Source organism: Equus przewalskii, chromosome 5 (genome assembly GCF_037783145.1).
Source record: "Equus przewalskii isolate Varuska chromosome 5, EquPr2, whole genome shotgun sequence".
Lineage (NCBI taxonomy): Eukaryota > Metazoa > Chordata > Mammalia > Perissodactyla > Equidae > Equus > Equus przewalskii.
The window spans coordinates 48504272-48522508 of record NC_091835.1 but is presented as its reverse complement, the minus strand read 5'-3'; the positions used below and the strand labels follow the sequence as shown (position 1 = coordinate 48522508).

Here is an 18237-nt window from a genome sequence, read left to right as displayed (position 1 = left end):
TGTGTCTAAAGCACTCAACACATTAATTAGAGTTCTTAATATTAATTGGCATATTTAATAGTTGTTATAAAGTGCTTAATATTCACTGTTATAGTTAACAGTGTTTACGAAAATTATAAAACTTCTTATTCTCAAGTATATGGTACAGTCAATTTATCCTTCAATCTTCTTTTACGTGTGAGAGTATAAATATGTAATGTTTAAGTGGAGATTCTTAAATGCTAATGGTCACAAAAGTTCTTCCAACTGTCTTTAAAAGTTTCAGATTGTTTTCATTACCTGCTTTAGAGGCATCATGGCGTATTGGAAGAATCCAGCACTAGGTTGACTGCCTTTACCTCGATCAAGTCATTTAATCCAATTTAAGTCACTCCATTTATAAAGTCATATTGTTGGAGTGTCACCTGTCTGAAGGTTATAGTGAATCAGATGTTCATTTGAGGTGCTGGTCACCTCTAGGGGCCAGGACTACAGAATAAGTGAATAAAGTGGTCCACTGGATGTGGAGCAATTGTGGGACCCCAGACATCAGTCAAGGCCTTCCCTCTAATATTTGGTCCTGTGGCTGAGGGAATTTTTTTGACCTCTGAAATGGGGTTTGGTTTGTTAAAAAATTAATCATGTGCTTTCTGAGGCATAAAAAGCCTGCTTACTTCTGTCAGATGAATTTACTCATCTAAAATATCAAGGTTCCTTTTAATAAATTCAATTTCCCACTAAATGGTACCCTCATTTGCCATACAACTGATTTTAGTATATATAATTCCACTGTCGAGTTAATGGTTATGCATAAAAATACTCTTCCTTTTCACTGACATTCAGTACTTTTTATGAAAAAAATCATTTAATCATCCTCTAAACCAATTTTTATTTTCCAAGTTATTCATGAGTCAATTGGACAGGATTCTGTTTAGAAATTTACTCGCAAAGAAGTTATTTTTCAGGCTATTGCTACAAAAAGCTTTGAAAAGGGAAGAGGATGTGGGAGACAGGATGAGGAACTTGAATTTTAATTACATCACTACAAAGAAAACTCTTGACAAGTGTACTCACTCACCCGTTCAGTAAATATTTGTTATGGGTAAGATTGATCTTGAGATCACAAAAAGGATTCCTGCTCACGAGTTCGTAAGGCAGCAGCAGGTCTGAAATAGGCCTGCTGGAAAGAAAATATGTCTATTTTCCTTTTAAAAAAGAGTAAAATATAAAATAATCTTGTATCACCAATTCAAATAAAACAACAAAATTGATATGTATTTAAAAGGTATTTTCTCTGCTCTCCATCCAAACTTTCCGTCTCCAGTTTTTTCCATTCATATTCTCAGGACTGCTATATAAGGGGAAATGAAGACTGTAAACCATCCTGTTTGCACTATTTGATTCTTCCGCTGTGTGAGTAAGTCTGCTGCATTTCGAGCTGGATCTTTTTGTTGGACTTAGGCTTCAAGAAACACCTCATAAAGACTCCTTGTTGGGAGCGCCCTGTTTGTTCTGCTTATTCGAAAGGCTGCTAAGAATTGTGGTACAATTCCAAGACTCCACTGGGGTGGACGATATGTTAAGTCTGCTTTTCTTGGGAGGGCCAGGCCCCTCTTGTGCAACTGTGGTGCAGGAGAAAACCGTAGTACATAATAGAGCTGAAGATCAAAGATGGTAGATTGCTGACCCTACTATATCTAGTCAGAGGAGCACCAGGAAGCCAGTGAGAAGGTAATGCCTGGTTTGACTTCTTTAGTTGCAGAGAAACAGAGAGCTATCTGGAAGGCTGTACCAGTGGCAGCCCCTGCCCAGAAGCCCTTAGGCTCTGTGGTGGGTCACCAAAAGGAACCACACCATCACTCAAGCCATGACTCTGCATTCCTTTATAGCACCCGAGTTTATCGTAGACCTTCAGAAATTCAACTTTCAAATATATTTTAGGACCACATCATGTGCATAAGTCTGGTGCTGCTTGCACACATTAACATACGGACAAGTATTCTATTTAACAATATTTTTTAATCCATTGAATTCACGGAAGGACAATAAAGCATGTTAACAGTAATTTTAGTACTTTACAACCATGGTCACTTAAAATGTCATACATAAAGTACATGTAATGAATGTCACAAGAGCTAATAATTCAAATTTGAATCCCTCAAGGTTATTTACCAGTACACATTTCTAAATCAGTTATTGTATTTCAAAAGAAAAGAAGAGCTTGAAATGAAGTCTTCCTCCACATATACCAGCTCCATCCTAACATCACTAAGGTGATGTCTGAAGGCCAAGAAGTGGTTTAAATTTTTAACAGTATTCTCTTATCTTAGACAAGTATCTCAGTTTAGAAATTACTTTACACATAGCCATTACACTATAGGGACAATTGTTCTACTAGGAATAAAGCTAATATACCAATGGGCACGAGGCAAAATTAAACAGAATGAGTAAACAATATAAGGAATTTATATATAAATTAAAAAGTCTAAGATTAACTTTATCATCTACATCTTCTATAATATGATTATGATATTTGTTATCAGGTACATTATCTAATACCTAAGTAGAAATTTTTTGAAAGGAGAAAGAATTTGCGCATTTAAAACACTTTTGATTAAAATTTGTTTGCAGAATTTCCAGAAATTAGAAAACATGGTTTCAAGTCATCATTTTTCTAAAGCCGAGTTTCTTTGCCTGGCCAGTAGTTGGGTTGTAGCAAATGATCACTTGTAGTACAATTTTCCTTCCTGATTCTTGGAGACACCATTGTTCCTTCTCTCTTGGTTCTGAAGCTTCTTTGTTTTGAAACATAATTTTTCTTTAAAATGAAAAGTACTGCAATGCTTAGGAAAATGGACATTGTGCCCAGCATCATAGTTAGTCCCAGATATATGTGTCTAGAAGAAGAGAGAATACATCTTAATTATTGTAACTACCCAACTTTACATAAAATGTGAAAGGAAGGTAATAATATCTTTCAATCAATATCAATATCAATTAAATCAATCAATATCAATAAAACCATTATGAGGAGAGTTTTCTTTAAGAATGCAGATTCAGTGGCTATAAAAGGCCTTTCTATAAACATTTGACAGACTATTGGAGGCAGTGTGCTAACATAAAACAATTTTTTAGTAGTACCATCATTTTCAGTTGCAACTAATTATGTACTCAGTTCCATCCTCTGTAAATTACTTCCTTAGACCATGTGACCATACCCTGTTTGCCCAGAACAGTTCCAGCTTATGCTAGTGTTGTCCCAGTGTTAATAGGGCCCTCTTTCACTCTCAAAAGTGTCCGGGTTTGAATGATAAGTTACATGGTTACCTTACCCTCAAACTTTGCTCCAATTCACTTCTACAGAAAAACTGCAAGAAGCAGTGTTAAGGGGGAATCAGAGCTCTCAGAGTAGAATGACTTAAGACTAAACCAGAGGTTTAAATCAGTTTCTTCCATGAGAAGCCTTTAGCTCTACATTCTATAACAAGACACGAAGGTATGGAAGGACAGGTTGAATGATTCACGCTGGTCACCTTGTGCACACACTGCCAGTCTCTGATTGAGCTACTTTGTCTTTACATTACAGTGAATACAGCCTTAGCAAATGTGAGTAAAGTGCAAATTCTACTCACAGATCGGGTCCCATTGAAAGACCGAAATAAAATTTCTCACATAACATCAAAGCCTATTAAATCAAACTTATTTGAGATGGTCAGCTCAATTCACATCCAACTTCCAACTTACACGGTTCAGCACCAAGTTTATTTCTCCAGAAAACGCTCAGATTGTAAATCCAAAAAATCCTTCTTGCTTTTAAGCCATTGAAGCATTGCTTTAAGCAATAAGGGGACTCAGTGTGGCATGAATTGAACTGAATGATACCATAGTGAAGAAGTCATGCCCCTCAGACGCATACACACTCACAGACACAGAGAAAACCTTTTGCTTTTATGCATTTCAAGTACTGGAATAATTGAACATCAGTTTGGCAATACAAGCTGGACAGATTTAGAGCCAAATCCAACTCTTGCCCAGGGGGATTATATCTGACGTAAATGGGACAGTTTGGCTCAGTTTGAAAAAGAATGGAATTAAATCCAAAATGTGACCTAAATTTAAATGATTCTAAATTTCAGGGAAATACTTGTGTGCACAAACTTGCAAAGTTCTACTGTACTCTGAAATCTTGGGTCGTATTTTTTTTAAAAAATGATTACTCACTTAAAATGGGAGTCAAGATTAGGAATGGGGAAAAAAAAATGAAACATCTAGCCAAATAATCACAGAATAATACACTTATTCTATAAAACAGAACACACTTCTTGATTAGACTACCCTTTTCCTTAGAGGCAGGAAACTACATGAGGAATTATTAGCGTCAATTGCATTGTGCAGACCTGGGATGCTGGAGCAATGAGATGAGGGAATGACTTTGATACAGTACCTAAAAGCATCTGAATCATATAATCTGCAGGATCCTCTACTTCCACACCTTTTAAATCCCCATTTGAGGCAAGAAGTGTCAATCAAGACTCCAAAATATACGGGAGCTGGGATTCCTGCTGTGAGAAAAACAGATAATTGCTACTGTATGTGCTAAATTATATATGCACTTATAGTAATTACAAATCGCTAAAAATGTATGCACGTCTTTTTGGTTATCCTATAATGAGTGATTATTTGGAACCACTTGCTTTCAGTGCAAAAGATTACTGCTTTGGCAATAGGAGAGCATCTGTAGGAGCCCAGAATATGCCACCTCAAAATATGCCTCTCGCATGAAGATTATTTTGAGAAACAGAAGACACAGGAGAAGCTCTGAAGACAGAGCATAAGTTTCCCATTTGTAAGGGAAATTTACATTTATAAAGGAAAGCTCCATTTGTAAGGGTGTCTCCCTGTCTGTACCAGGAAGAGAAGGATTCCGGATTCCACAAAGAACAAGCTGATTTCTATTTTGCATAAAATCCCTGAACGAGAAAAGCAATTAGATAAATATATCTAACAGTCAATTTGCATTATTTGGTGCCTTAAATAAAGTATACATAGATAGATACATATATTTTTCAACAAAATAATTTACCACTTAAAGACATTTAGGTGATAACTAACTTTATATTTCTCTTAATAGTGTGAAGACAGGTCAAAAAATCCAAATGTTTGACATTTTCTGTGTATGTTTTAAAATTTTCATAATGGCAAATTTCCAAATATTCACAAAATTAGAGAAGATGATATAATGAGCCCTCATGTACCATCACTAACTTCAACAATTATTAATGTTTTGCCATTCCTGTGTCATCTATCTCCAGCCCTTCCCCCACCCCAAAACTTTTTTTTTGAGGACTATTTTAAGAGGAACCACAGATATCATGCCATTTCCCTCATATGTATTTCAGTATACATCTCTAACTGATGACATTTTTAAAACATAACCACAATGCCACTCCACACTTAACACGTTTTATAATAATTCTTCAATCCTATCTAAAATCTCATCCACATTCAAACTTTTCTGAATATCTTCAAGGCATTGTTTTAGAGCTGGTTTATTCTAATCAGAATCAAAACCAGGTAAACGTACTACATTTAGCTGATGGTTCTTTATATCAGTTCTCTTCCCAACTTTTTTTTATATGAATTATTTTTGAGGAAAGACGTTTGTCCTGTAGAATGTGCCATAATCTGGATTTGACCGGTTGCTCCTTAACAACATTATTTAATTTATTCTCCTATTCACCACTTTTTCCAATAACCTGGCAGTTAGCTCTTGGATAGACTCAGGTTCAATTTCTTCTAGGCAGGAACACGGCACAGGTGTTCCGTGTGTCCCAGCAGGAGGTACAAGCTGTCTTCTTGCTTTTCTTAGTAATGTTAAATGGATCTGAGACTCAGGCTATGCCTTCCATTATGCAGTTTTCATCAACTTTCACCTATAGCTTTTAGCAAATGTTGGTGAGATTGCAAAACAGAGATTTTAAAAAATTATATTATGCCTTTCGTACAAATTACTTAGGATTTTTCTCTAAAGGAGAAGTTTCCTTCATGACTATTTAATTACTTTGAAATCTATTTAACATAGGAAAGGCACGATAAATGCTTGATTCTTCACTTATCAATTTTAAGTATAATGAATTGGTGTCCTAGTGTTCTCCAAAATTATTTAAGTATCAGGGGCCAGCCCTGTGGCTGAGCGGTTAAGTTTGCAGGCTCTGCTGCTGCTGCTGCAGCCCAGGGTTTTGCCGGTTCAAATCCTGGGTGTGGATGTGGCACCGCTCATCAGGCCACGCTGAGGTGGCGTCCCACATGCCACAACTAGAAGGACCCACAACTGAAAATACACAACTATGTACCAGGGGGCTTTGGGGAGAAAAAGTACAAATATAAAATCTTAAAAAAAAATTAGTTAAGTATCATTATGAATTCATGTCTTTTATATATTCAGTGTATTTCAATACACTGCAGCAATTATTTATTATTATTAAATTTTCAAATTATCTCACCTTAGGCCATGCTCCTCAAAATTAGTGCTGTGTCCTTTTGATATATCCTTATTTGCCTCTGATAGCTTTCCCACTTTCCAGCACAAACAGTTGTTCCATAATGATCTTATGCATTTTCTGCCTGAGACCTTGACTTGGTCATTTCTCCAAGACGCTATGATTCTTTTACTGAGAAGTGATACTTAGATGTCACAGACTGAGTGCTATGGGTGCTCATTTCTCCTGGGTTACACAGATTCTATATTTTTCAGGAGACAGAGCTATAAAATAGACAGTATTTTAAAGTAAAATTATATGAATTCATATTGACATTTTAAATTTAAATTAATGGGTTTTACTTAAGTTATTTTACACTTTTATCACTTCTCTATTATGCTGAATATATTGATTCCTAATGATATTAATATAATATCTTATTCACTTTACCTTAAAATATATAATAGTTTCAACATAAAAATGCCAAAGTTAATATTAATGATAAGACTATAAAACGTCACGAAGCTATGGGGATTTAGTAATAATTCTATCTTTTTAAGCCATTTAAAGTTTTTTGTGTGTGTGGTTATGCCACCAATATGGTATACAGCTAGTTTCAGTTTGTTTAAGAATCTCTTTTGTTCTTTTAATTTAATTGTTTTTTAATGACATAAAAACTTTGCACAATTTCAAATTAAAAATTATATAAGTTACATTTACAAAGTATCATTTCCATCCTGTCCTCTCTCCTCTCTTTCCTTTCTTCCCTAACATGTAAGCTTAACCTTTTTTTTTTTTACTAGTTTCTAGTTTATGCTTCCACTGTTTTTTCTTTTTTTAAATGAGAAAATACCTTTGTGTGTGTGTGTATAATATTTCTACTTTTCCATACTTACACCAAATGCATCACACTATAAATATGTTCTACATTTTGCTCCCTTTCACTTAATAGCATACCCTGGGGATCACTTGGTATTATAGACTGAATTATGTCCCTCCAAAATTCATATGTTGCAGTCCCAACCCCCAATGTGACTGCATGCAGAGACAGAGTAATTAAGGAGATTATTAAGGTTAAATGAGGTCATAAGGGTGGGGCCCCAATCCGATAGGACCGGTGTCCTTACAAGAAGACTAAGAGACTTCATAGATCTCTCTCTCTCTCTCGCTCACAGAGGAAAGGCCATGTGAAGGCACAGCAAGAAGGTGGCCATCCACAAACTAGAAAGAGAAGTCTCACCAGACACCAACCCTGTTGGCACATTGATCTTGGACTTCCTAGCCTTCAGAACTATGAGGAAATAGTTTTCCGGTTGTTTAAGCCCCCCAACCATGTTATTTTGTTATGGCAGCCAGAGCTAACTAATGCACTTGGTAACCTGAAAGAGACATTTTTCCCCATTTGTCCTTACAGCTGTATTTCATTGGTTTACTATAGTTTATTCAACCAGCTCATACTGATGGACGTTTAGACTGCTTGCAGTCTTTTGCTATTATAAACAACGGCACAATGATTAGACTTATTCATACGATGAGACTAATCCATAAGATTAGACTTGGTTTATACTTTCACTAGCAAATTTTTGGCATGAGTTCTCAGAAGTGGGATTGCTAGGTCCAAAAATAAGTCTCTGTGTAATTTTGTCAGTTATTGCCACATAATCCTCCCCAGAAATGGTATCATTTTCTCAACAGCAATGTACAAGCACATCTATTTTCTCATACGCTGCAGACAACATTTGGTAATTTGTCCATCTGATATGTAAGTATCAATATCTCAGTGTAGTTATAATTTTTACTCTTATTATGAGAGTGTTTGACCATCATTTTATATATTAAGAGGCATTTACATTGTTTTCCACCAAATGGCTGTTCATATTTTCTGCTCATTTTTCTATTTGGTTGTTGGGCTTTTTGTGCTCAACACTTGGGAACCCTCTGTATACAGTAGGGATAGTAGCCACTTGTCTATTATAGAAATCGAAAAAACAATTGTTCCCAGTTTGTTATTTGCCTTTTGCCTTTGCTTATGATGTTTTTTGTCATTTTCAAGTATATTTTTATTTTCATGGAATCAATTTTATGAACCATTTCTTTTGCTTAAAATCTTTTTGACTCTGTAGGTTACGTCTATCTTCCCAAAGACAGGGAGAGAGAGAGACTAATTGTGGCCAGTGATGTATTTCAGGCTCAACAACCTAACATTTTTCTAGATCATCTCTGTTTTTATATCGTAGAATTAGAGCCAGCCACGATGACATAAACCTCCATTTTTGTTGTTTCCCCAATTTTATCAGGATTATATTTATCTTCATATATATTGATTTTGTGTCAAGATCTATGTAAACTACCTTTATTTTCAGATTTTTCCAAGCTCTGAGTTTGTTTTTCTCCCAGATAGCTCTTTTCTGTCAAATTACAGAGGAACATTTACGATTGTTTTACTTTCTTTCTTAGAATATATTCTTTAAGGACAGAAACCTCATCTGAGTCACTCTGTTTTCTATGAGCTTTAACTAACGCAAATTGAAAAACGTGGTAGTCAGAAAAAACATTCCAATTACGTTTAAAAAATAATGATCTCAAATGCATACTGCTTCGATTGTGTGAATGATCTGATCTTTCTACCAAATGACATATCCTAGCATTGAGAGTAGCTTAAAGGAGTCCCTTCCATTTTAATAACTGAAAACATTATATTTAGGCTTCAGCCTTTCTTACTGACTCATTTTTGTTTTCCTCTCAGAAGGCTCTCCCATAATAGCAATGGACTTTTTGACAATAGACCAGTGCTGGAAGAGACAAGATTGTTAAAGAAAAAATGTCATTACTCTCACAAAACCACTTTATTATTCCTCAGGCACAGCATTGGCTCTCAATAAATATTTCTGGAACAAAGGAAGGGAGAAGTCAAAGAAAGGAGAGAAGGAAGGAAGAAATGAAGGAAGGAAGAAAATAAAAACAGTAGGGACCTGACCACCTCCATCATTTAGTTATGTGTGATAATTCTGTAAAAACACTTAGAAAAGTACTCAAAAATCATTTGTGATGGCTACCATGACTAAACACAGATTATACTTACCAAAGACTCTTATTGCTAAGGTGTAGATACCCAGGGCAAAAGACTTAAGTTGTGGCTTAATGCACCTGAAAGCAACAAAGGCACTATTATAAAATATACATATATAGTTCATTAAAGCAATTATTAACATCAGTGATAATCTAACTTAACATACATGAAATGTTGTTAGAATTCAAGTAGCAATAATGAAGAACCCACTAGTGTCCTAGCATAGGGAAGGCAAATTACGTAAAAGTCATGTTTGATTACATGCATCAGGAGTTTATAGTTAATATATACTTAATATTTCTAGAAGGCAAATCACCCTACATGACATACTCAAATGGTGTTGGGTAAAGTGAAATACTAAGTTTAATCAACAAACCAACAAATTCTCACAGGAAAAGAAAGCTCAAATTTCTAAGAAATTGCAAGAATTTGAAACAATGATAAAGGATTGATAACCTATAACTAGTTTTTGTGGCTTTTGGTCGAAAATCACAGGACCATATTGATCAGAGTTGATACAGTTACAATCACTGTGGCATGCTAAGAGTTTTTGCAAATAGTGGGGATCTCACCAAGCACAAGAACACCTAAAATAATAAGAGTGTCCTTAATATGACTAAATAGCTTTGATTAGCCTGTGGATTTTAATAGTAATAATCATGGTGATATATAACAACTATCGAGTGTTAACCATGGTACTCAGTTCTTCATATGTACAATATTATTTAGTCTCTGCTGTAGAAGGGGCAAGAATTACAACTTTTCTACTTCAGTCCAAGGATATCTCTTTCTGACATCAAAATACAGTTCATTTGAAGGACTGGTAGTAAGCAAACCTTCCTCCAGTAGCCTGATTTTTCACTTGGCCCAGATGACTACTTGGCACAGTATTAAGACGTGGGAGAAACAGCCACCCATAAAGAACAATCCTGGTCTGAGAACTCTGGGGCAATGCTTTCCCATCGTCTCAAACCCCTGTTCCCATTTGTCCACACAAATATCTCATGTCTTCCTTAAGCAGTTTATGAATAACAGATTTGTGGATGCTAGGTCCTATTTTTTGTTTATCTTTCCTAATCAATTTCCATGATGTAAACTGTGGGAAATTAAAGATGCATACGATACTTTTGATTAGTCTAATTTTAGAAAAACTTTTTCATCCTTGGATTTATGAATTAATTTTAAAATCACCTAATCCATCTCACAAAAGATTAACTTCCAGTGAAATTTGTCTTTTCATGTTTAAAATTTTATCAAAATTTGTAATATTTTTGGGTTATTTTGATCAATTGTATAATAGCAATGCTTGCAAAGCTAATTCAATCAGGAAGAAAAGTTTATCACTGGGAATACTGATTATAAAACTAATATTTTAAAATTTGAAATTATATAAATTTTTATAGAGATGTATATGCTGGGACAGTCAATAAAAAATGTTCAGGTATAAATTATGTTAAAATAGAATAAAAGCCTATAGAGAAGTTGATTGAAGATATACGTATTAAGAGAAGAAAAGAAATGTAACATTTTTTACTGTTAAATGTCCTTTCATATAATTTTAAATTAGGTGATATTTTTTAATCTAATCACTGTTCTTTAGATCCCATGGATTACATTCAAAAGAGTGACATTTAAAATTGCTATATTTTTAACTGTAAATATTTACAATAGACTAGAAATCAACGCTTAGCTACTATTTAAACTTATGATAAAAAATATTTAGATGTCCACTTAAAAATATGCAAGAGGGTACATAGTTTTGAAAATTCTCTTAGAGTTTTATAAGCAAAAATTTTTGCAGTCATTGACATGATATTCATGGATTAGGATTCTCGATTGATCCAATACCCAGGAAATCCTCCCACAGATAATTCCAGTCAGTCAGGGCGAGACTACATAGACAGGTAATAACCTATACATCAAAATAATAAATGTAAAACACTGTGGCATTAGATGAGCCTTTCAGGTGTCTTAGAAGTTGTATCACTCACAATTCGGTGGAACTATGTTTAATCTAAAACACATTTTGTCTATACTAGTTAATTATACCAGCATTAGAAATAGCAGACTGAACTTCTTGAGTGGCCACAGTGATGTAGGCACTAACATTGCTCTCTGGAACAATGGTTTGCAAACATTTTTAAATAGGAAAACAACTATTCGACCACACTTTTGTATAATAAGCTAAAGTGGGAAAGCTATAAAAGTGAAACAAAGATGTGGGACAAGTTCCCTGAGTTATAAGGAGTCATGACGATGCCACAGAACAGAATCTGAAATGTCTGCTCTAGGTGATTGTAGGGTCTTATATCACAACTGGGCTGGGGAGAATCAATGATCACCTCAGAAGCAATATGTATCCAGGTATGCCACCGAGGGATAAAATATAGGATGTGATGACTGAAATTACAAGGAAATACAGAAACATTCTGGGACATCCATTATCTTTTTGACATCTGCCCACCATGCCTGAGGAATTTCCTGATTTAGAGGCTGCAATTCCCACACAGGTGCAATTATAAAATATCTGTAACACAATAGGGAAAAGTCCAATTATTGAGGGAACATTGAAATAAAATTAAAGATAAATATTTACTTTAAAACCTTCACAGTACAGTATACATGCATTATATAAACAATGGAGAAAATATTCTTTTATTTTCTGTGTTAGGGTATATTGAGCAGAGTGAAATCTATAGAGGTACAACATTTCATTATCCAAACAGCAGATGGTTGGTCTACAAACTACTCATCCTACAGAATAATCTCCCGGCAAATTCTACCACATCCAACCATAGCTTGTGTCCTTCTCTCCCACTTCCAAGTCTAAGCCGCCATTTTTTCTTGCCTTGATTATTGCAATGGGCTCTTCATGCTCAATCTGTTTCTACTCTTATCCAGCTATAGTCTCTTAGCTACACAGTTACCAAAACAAGCCTTTAAAAATGGCAGTCAGATTGCATATCTATTCTCAACCTTCCAATAGCTTCTCATTATACTTGTATAAAATCCCAAATCCTTATAGCGGCTTACAAACTATCCATGATGTAGCTCCTAGATCCCACTTTGATCTCACCACTCAATGATCTTTCCCCTTTCCCTCTGCTATAGCTGCACACATGGGTTCTCACTGTACCCTTGGCAACCCTCAAACACAGTGAGCCTACCCAGGCCTCATGGCTGTGCTGTTTTCTCTGCTGGGTAGCTCTTCTCCTATACAGCTACACGGCTGGTGCACACACTTCAGGTCTCTGCTCAGATATTTCATTAAAGAGAGCTTCCATGATCACCCATTCAAAATAATACCCCCATCTCTGCACCCTTTCATCCTAACATTTTTCCTCACAGTGTTCATTACTAACTATTGGAATACTATAGAATCATTTATTCTAAATTATATATCCCCACTAAAATGTAACCTCTGGCAGAACTGTCTGCTTCGTCATCATTGTCCATCTAGCACCTAAAATAGACCCTCCTTCTAGGCACTAAATGAAAATTTGTTAAACAAATGGGCACAGTTTGAGGATACGACAGAATTTATAGTGGTTACTAGGAAAAAAATCTTGAATAAGACTCAACTAAATTTTGGATAGAAAGGCAACTTTTATAATCCCTCATCAGTTTATTTCAGTAAATTTCATGTATCAGTGTGTATATAATGAGTTGTCATTCTTATCACAGAAGAGTTTGTAAATTTTTAGATAAACAATGAAATAAACCTGGCATTTCCTGTTCAAAGAAGAGTAGCAATATAGATTTTTTCTGAATTTCGGGTAAAAAGCTTCTGAATCTTGACTCTGCCTCTCACTGGAGATGTGAGTTTAGGTAGGTCCCTTGCATCTCAGTGCCTCAGTCCTCAAGTGAGGAAAATAAGTAAAATAATACTCAATTACTTGAGAACCATGATGTTTCAAGGCAATTGTGATTTTAAAGCACCTCTCTTAGTCCCTGACATGCAATGTCTTCAATACGTGGAAGCTCCAGGTAAGAAAAACTTCCAAGCAATTTGGGCAGAAGAGTAGTGGCTGAAAGAAAAAAAAAAAAGAAAGGAAAGAAGGAAGAAAATGGAGGGAGGGTGAAAACTCAGATTTCAGATGGGTGGGTCGTCTTATCTACTGTTGCTAGAGACCAATCCTTTCTGTCTGAATAAAACATCAGAATAACAATAAACAGCAAAAATCAACCTGCATTACTGTGTCCGCAGAAACGTCTGCCTATGCATTCTTACCTAATTGATAAGCATATGTAAATATATGTGTGGTTTAACTTTCAGCCCTTTGGGACTGTCAAATACAGGCAGATTTCATCAGCCACAAGTAGAAAGCAGTGTGACCAGCGTGTTGTATTCACAGCAGGTGTAAAGAAGAGTCCATGTTTGGGACAGGAATGTAAAGGTATGATTAGAGGGATGAGTCTGTTCATGATTGGAATACATAATATCCTTAAACCAGTTGGTTTCCTACCTATATTTCCAACCTCATATCCCTACTCTACCCTGCAAAAACTCTTCATTCTAGCCACCTACTTACTGTTTTCTTTATTACACAAATTGGTTTGAATTCTCAGGCAGAGCCGTCTCAGAACCATCATCCTCCTCACAATCAGATTCCTGACCCCTTGGTCTAGACCTCGTGGGCTAGACATCCTACCATTGGCCTCTATTTGTCCTGCCCCTAAAGCCTCCAAGGACCACTGGTCTTGGGGTCAGGAGACTTGGATCCCAATGCAGATCTTATTAGATGACCTTATGGCTGAGATTTTCTCATTCAGAGCTAATATTCCTAATAAGCAAAATGAGAGAACTAGATGATGCAGTTACAAAGTTCCTCCAGCCTGTTTCATGATTCTAATTCTTACCCCTAATTCTTTCAACAACTCTAGTTCCACTAGTGACGGTTATATATCCTGTCTCCACAGAAAAGAACTAGGGTAGATTAAGAGGCAGGGCTCCTCCCAGCGTGGTCTGCGGCCGGGTTGGTGGCTGAGCCCTCATAGAGTAGTGTAGTTATGCACTGTAGCAGACCCGTGGGCTGACACTTTACAGAAGAGTTCTTACAATAGTTTTTCCACTCCTGGTGGAGGTTTGACAACCAGCCAGACAAGCCGATGCATATGTGACTCCATCTTCACCACACATGGGTTCCCAGTTTGTCTCTGAACATTTGCATCTTGAGTTGCAATCTGAAAAGAGAGCTCGTTCATGATAAGAGACAGGTTTGGTTCTGAAAAGAAATGCGACAGTATAAAATATTACCTCTTAGCAGGCAGCACCCTAATATTTTTAAAAAATCAATGTTCTTGAGTGATATAAATGGCGTTGCCAACAAAGTTTGCCTTTTGGAGACATAACTGTCATCAGAAATGCCAGCTAGTGATCATTAAATGTGAATCCACTATAAAACTATTAAGCAGTTTTCTCTAAGGTTATCTTTAGAGGTTTACAACTTCACACAATATTTAGTTCTTGGCTTATGGCTTTTTCTAACGTCTACTGCCTTTAGGATCCTCTAATATATTTCTATGCAAAGGTGTATGAAAATGGCAATGAGGTAGAAAAGTAAAGTAAACCTTCAGAGCAACGTATGACATAAATGCTTAGCAGGCTCTCCGTGTGTGTGTGTGTGTGTGTGTGTGCGCAAGTTTCCTTCAGAATTGTTGTCTGAGCGTCAGTGGAATGGGCATTGTTAACGATGTGGTGAAAGAAAAAATAGCTGAGCAGTCCACCTTATTTCAACATGTGTAGGAGCTACATATCCTACTTGTGCATGTCTTACTAATAAATGCATTGCCAGTTCATCTTACTTTTCTCTCTCCCACATATCCTTCTACTATTTGAAGCTCTTCCATGTCTTATATCATCCTTTCTGACTTGACTTCACATGCTACTTCAATGAATTACCCGTTCAATTTCCATAAAGTTTTATTGGAAGTCTGCTAAGTGCTAACTTTGGGAGGAGGGAAGATACTTACAAACATGAATGAGACAATATTTTTTGCCCCCAAGGAGCTGGGACTTTTTAAGTTGCTTTACGTAATTTCTCCCGTCTCCTCTCTTTTCTCTCCCTCTCTTTTGCTCTCTCTCTCTCATTTTCTCTTGTCTTCTCCCAGAATTCCTTCTCTCTTGCTTCTATTTCTTCCTCTCACCTGAACTGCCTAATCTCTACTCTTATGCTCCTTGCACTATTCACATGGCTCTATTCTTCTAAGGAGGTACTTATACAACGGTATCTCTCCTTTATCTGCTCATTTGCCAACCATTGGCCCTTCATAATTCACGTTTTTTTCTCTCCCATTTTGAATTTCTTTACTTATTTGCTTATTCCTCTCCCTGTTTTGTTGCTGTTTTTTTTTTTTTTTTTTTTACAAAGGTACTTGAGGGACTTAAAACAAAAAAAAACATACACTGGGGGCCCGGCCTGGTGGCATAGTGGTTAAGTTTGTGCACTCCACTTCAGCAGCCTAGGGTTCGTGGGTTCAGATCTTGGGGCAAATCTACATTCCACTCATCAAGCCATGCTGTGGCTATGTGCCACATGCAAACTAGAGGAAGATTGGCACAGATGTTAGCTCAGGAACAATCTCCCTCAAGCAAAAAGAGGACAATTCGAAACAATTCTTAGCTCAGGGGGAATCTTCCTCATCAAAAAACCCCCAAAAAACAAAAAACATACGCTGGGATGTACACTCAGTGAAGGCAGGAACTATCTGTTTTATTCACTTCACTTCCATATCTCCACTACCAAGAACAAGCCCTGGCGTGTAGCAGACTAAGAAACAAGATTTCTGGTAAGTCAATCAATCAAAGAAAAATGGTATTCTATTTTAGAGAAAAACATCAGTCTTTTGGCCCATCTGTCTGAGAGGTTATAACGATTGCAAGCCTAATTTCTTCATCGATGTAATATTCCATCTAGTAGAAGTGCCATGGGTTTGGTCACCTCAAAAATAAAAATGAAAGACCACTTAAATGTCTCCAAACAGAGTAAAAGGGAATTTAACCTTTTAAATAGAAGTTATACAGAAATATTTCATCCTATCCTCTTCCATAAGCATTGCTAACTACCACTATTTGGTAGTGTCTGAAAGTATAAATATGTACCTTTGAAAGCCAAGAATCAGGCCACTATGGGTACCATAGGGCTGAGATCATAGAAACTTGGAGCTGAAAGGAACTCTGGGGGTGATCTGTGCCAGCTCCTCATTTGGCAGACCAGGAAAGTCAGGTCCCAAGTGAGCAGATAATTGCTCAAATTCACACCATTTATTAGTGACAAATAGAAGTAGAACCCTTCCAGGCCTCTTGATTTTAAATTCTTCTCTCACACCAGACTTATTCTCATTATTGCAGAAGAAAGGATCCTTCCATTACCATATCTAAAGCTTGTCTACACTGTTCCTGTTGAATGTCCAAATCAAAACAGCCTTGTGGAGCAAAGCAACTCAGGAAAATTCCTGGGGAGCATATTGTATTTTATAAAGCCAATGATTTTACATTCCTGAAAGTAAGTTAAATTTGTTGTCTAAAGCAATCTGGAAGCAGAAGTTAATTGCATACATACTTTATGAAGGATGTGTTGACAGTGGAGTTGTTATTTAAAATTTTAATTATAAGATGAGTTTTATCAAATATGCCAGAATGTTTATACTCAAATGAGATTTTGCTTTCAAAATAATCATGCTGGGAGGCAAGAGATTTTCCCAGCGATATTGCCATTTCTTTTGGCTGCTTCCAATAACAAAGCTATTCTTAAAGGTTAAATCTTTGCCGTTGTTGAAAATATTCTAAAAAATTTGGAAAGCAACTTCAAAAGAGGAGCTTTAGAATGTTTTAAACAATTATCACAATGCAGTTATAGTTTTTCAAGGTGACTGCCTTCAAGGGCTAGTACTCACTCAATGAATATATTATCTTTCATTTGTTTGAGAATGTTTAATCTTTTATGTGAGTCAACTCTTTTGAACCTCAAAAGTTTGCTCTTGTCTGTTTGTGTGTTTTCTTTTGTCTTAGACACAGCGTGATGCTGTAGAAGGACTATTGTACTTTGAGGAAGCTAACTGACCTTTCTAAACTCAGCTTCCTTCAATAAGGATAACAAAACTTACCTCATAAAGGTGTTCTGAGGGTAAAGGGAGATAACAAAAGTTAATGGGTTTTGTAAATTGCAAAATACAAAGTACTTTGCCATTCATTGTCCATCTACCATGAGGAACATGGGGACATTTAAAGTTCACACAGGGTTTCTACTCTCTCTAGAACCTTCTTGCAATTGCTGTTTACAACTAACTCTCTTATTCTACATTGCTGACTGTTACCAAGGCAACATTCTACTCATTTAAGTCTAACATTGCTATGAGAACTCCCAGAAGGAGCAATATATGAAATTTACATTCCCTAATTTACCTAGACATTTTAGATGGCAAAAAGTGTAACTCATGTTCACTTAGCAGCAGGGGAAATCAAGTTAAGGAAGGTGATGGAGATTGGAACATAGAGACAAGACAGATAGATAAGCATGGAAAGAAGAATAGGAAGAGAGCTGGAGAGCAAGCAAGAATAAGGAAGTAGCTGAACCTGCATGAAACAGAATGTAATGTCAGGAGCATTTGCCTTTGAGCCACAGCAGAGTTTCAGGCAATCAGGCAGACACAATAAGGGAGGTTGGCCTGGCACACAGTGGTGGCTCCATAATTTTTTAAAACCAAATA

The 18237-nt window shown here is 36.2% G+C and overlaps 1 protein-coding gene across 14 annotated transcripts in view; it reads right to left on the bottom strand.

Annotated features, from left to right (window-relative positions):
* Positions 1 to 1978: 1978 nt before the first annotated feature.
* SLCO1C1 (solute carrier organic anion transporter family member 1C1) overlaps positions 1979 to 18237 on the bottom strand; it is a 64655-nt gene continuing 48396 nt past the window's right edge. For 8 of the 14 annotated variants that reach the window (XM_070619255.1, XM_070619261.1, XM_070619258.1 and 5 more), the window contains 5 exons: positions 14588 to 14753; positions 11871 to 12055; positions 9541 to 9605; positions 4424 to 4541; positions 1979 to 2876 (listed from right to left, as the gene is read on the bottom strand). In XM_070619255.1, the coding sequence (XP_070475356.1) occupies positions 2654 to 2876; positions 4424 to 4541; positions 9541 to 9605; positions 11871 to 12055; positions 14588 to 14753 (757 nt within the window). In that variant the 3' untranslated portion in view covers positions 1979 to 2653. Of the gene's footprint in view, positions 2877 to 4423; positions 4542 to 6482; positions 6743 to 9540; positions 9606 to 11870; positions 12056 to 14587; positions 14754 to 18237 lie in introns of all 14 variants that reach the window. The other 6 variants (XR_011540010.1, XR_011540009.1, XR_011540007.1 and 3 more) reach the window with 2 other exon arrangements.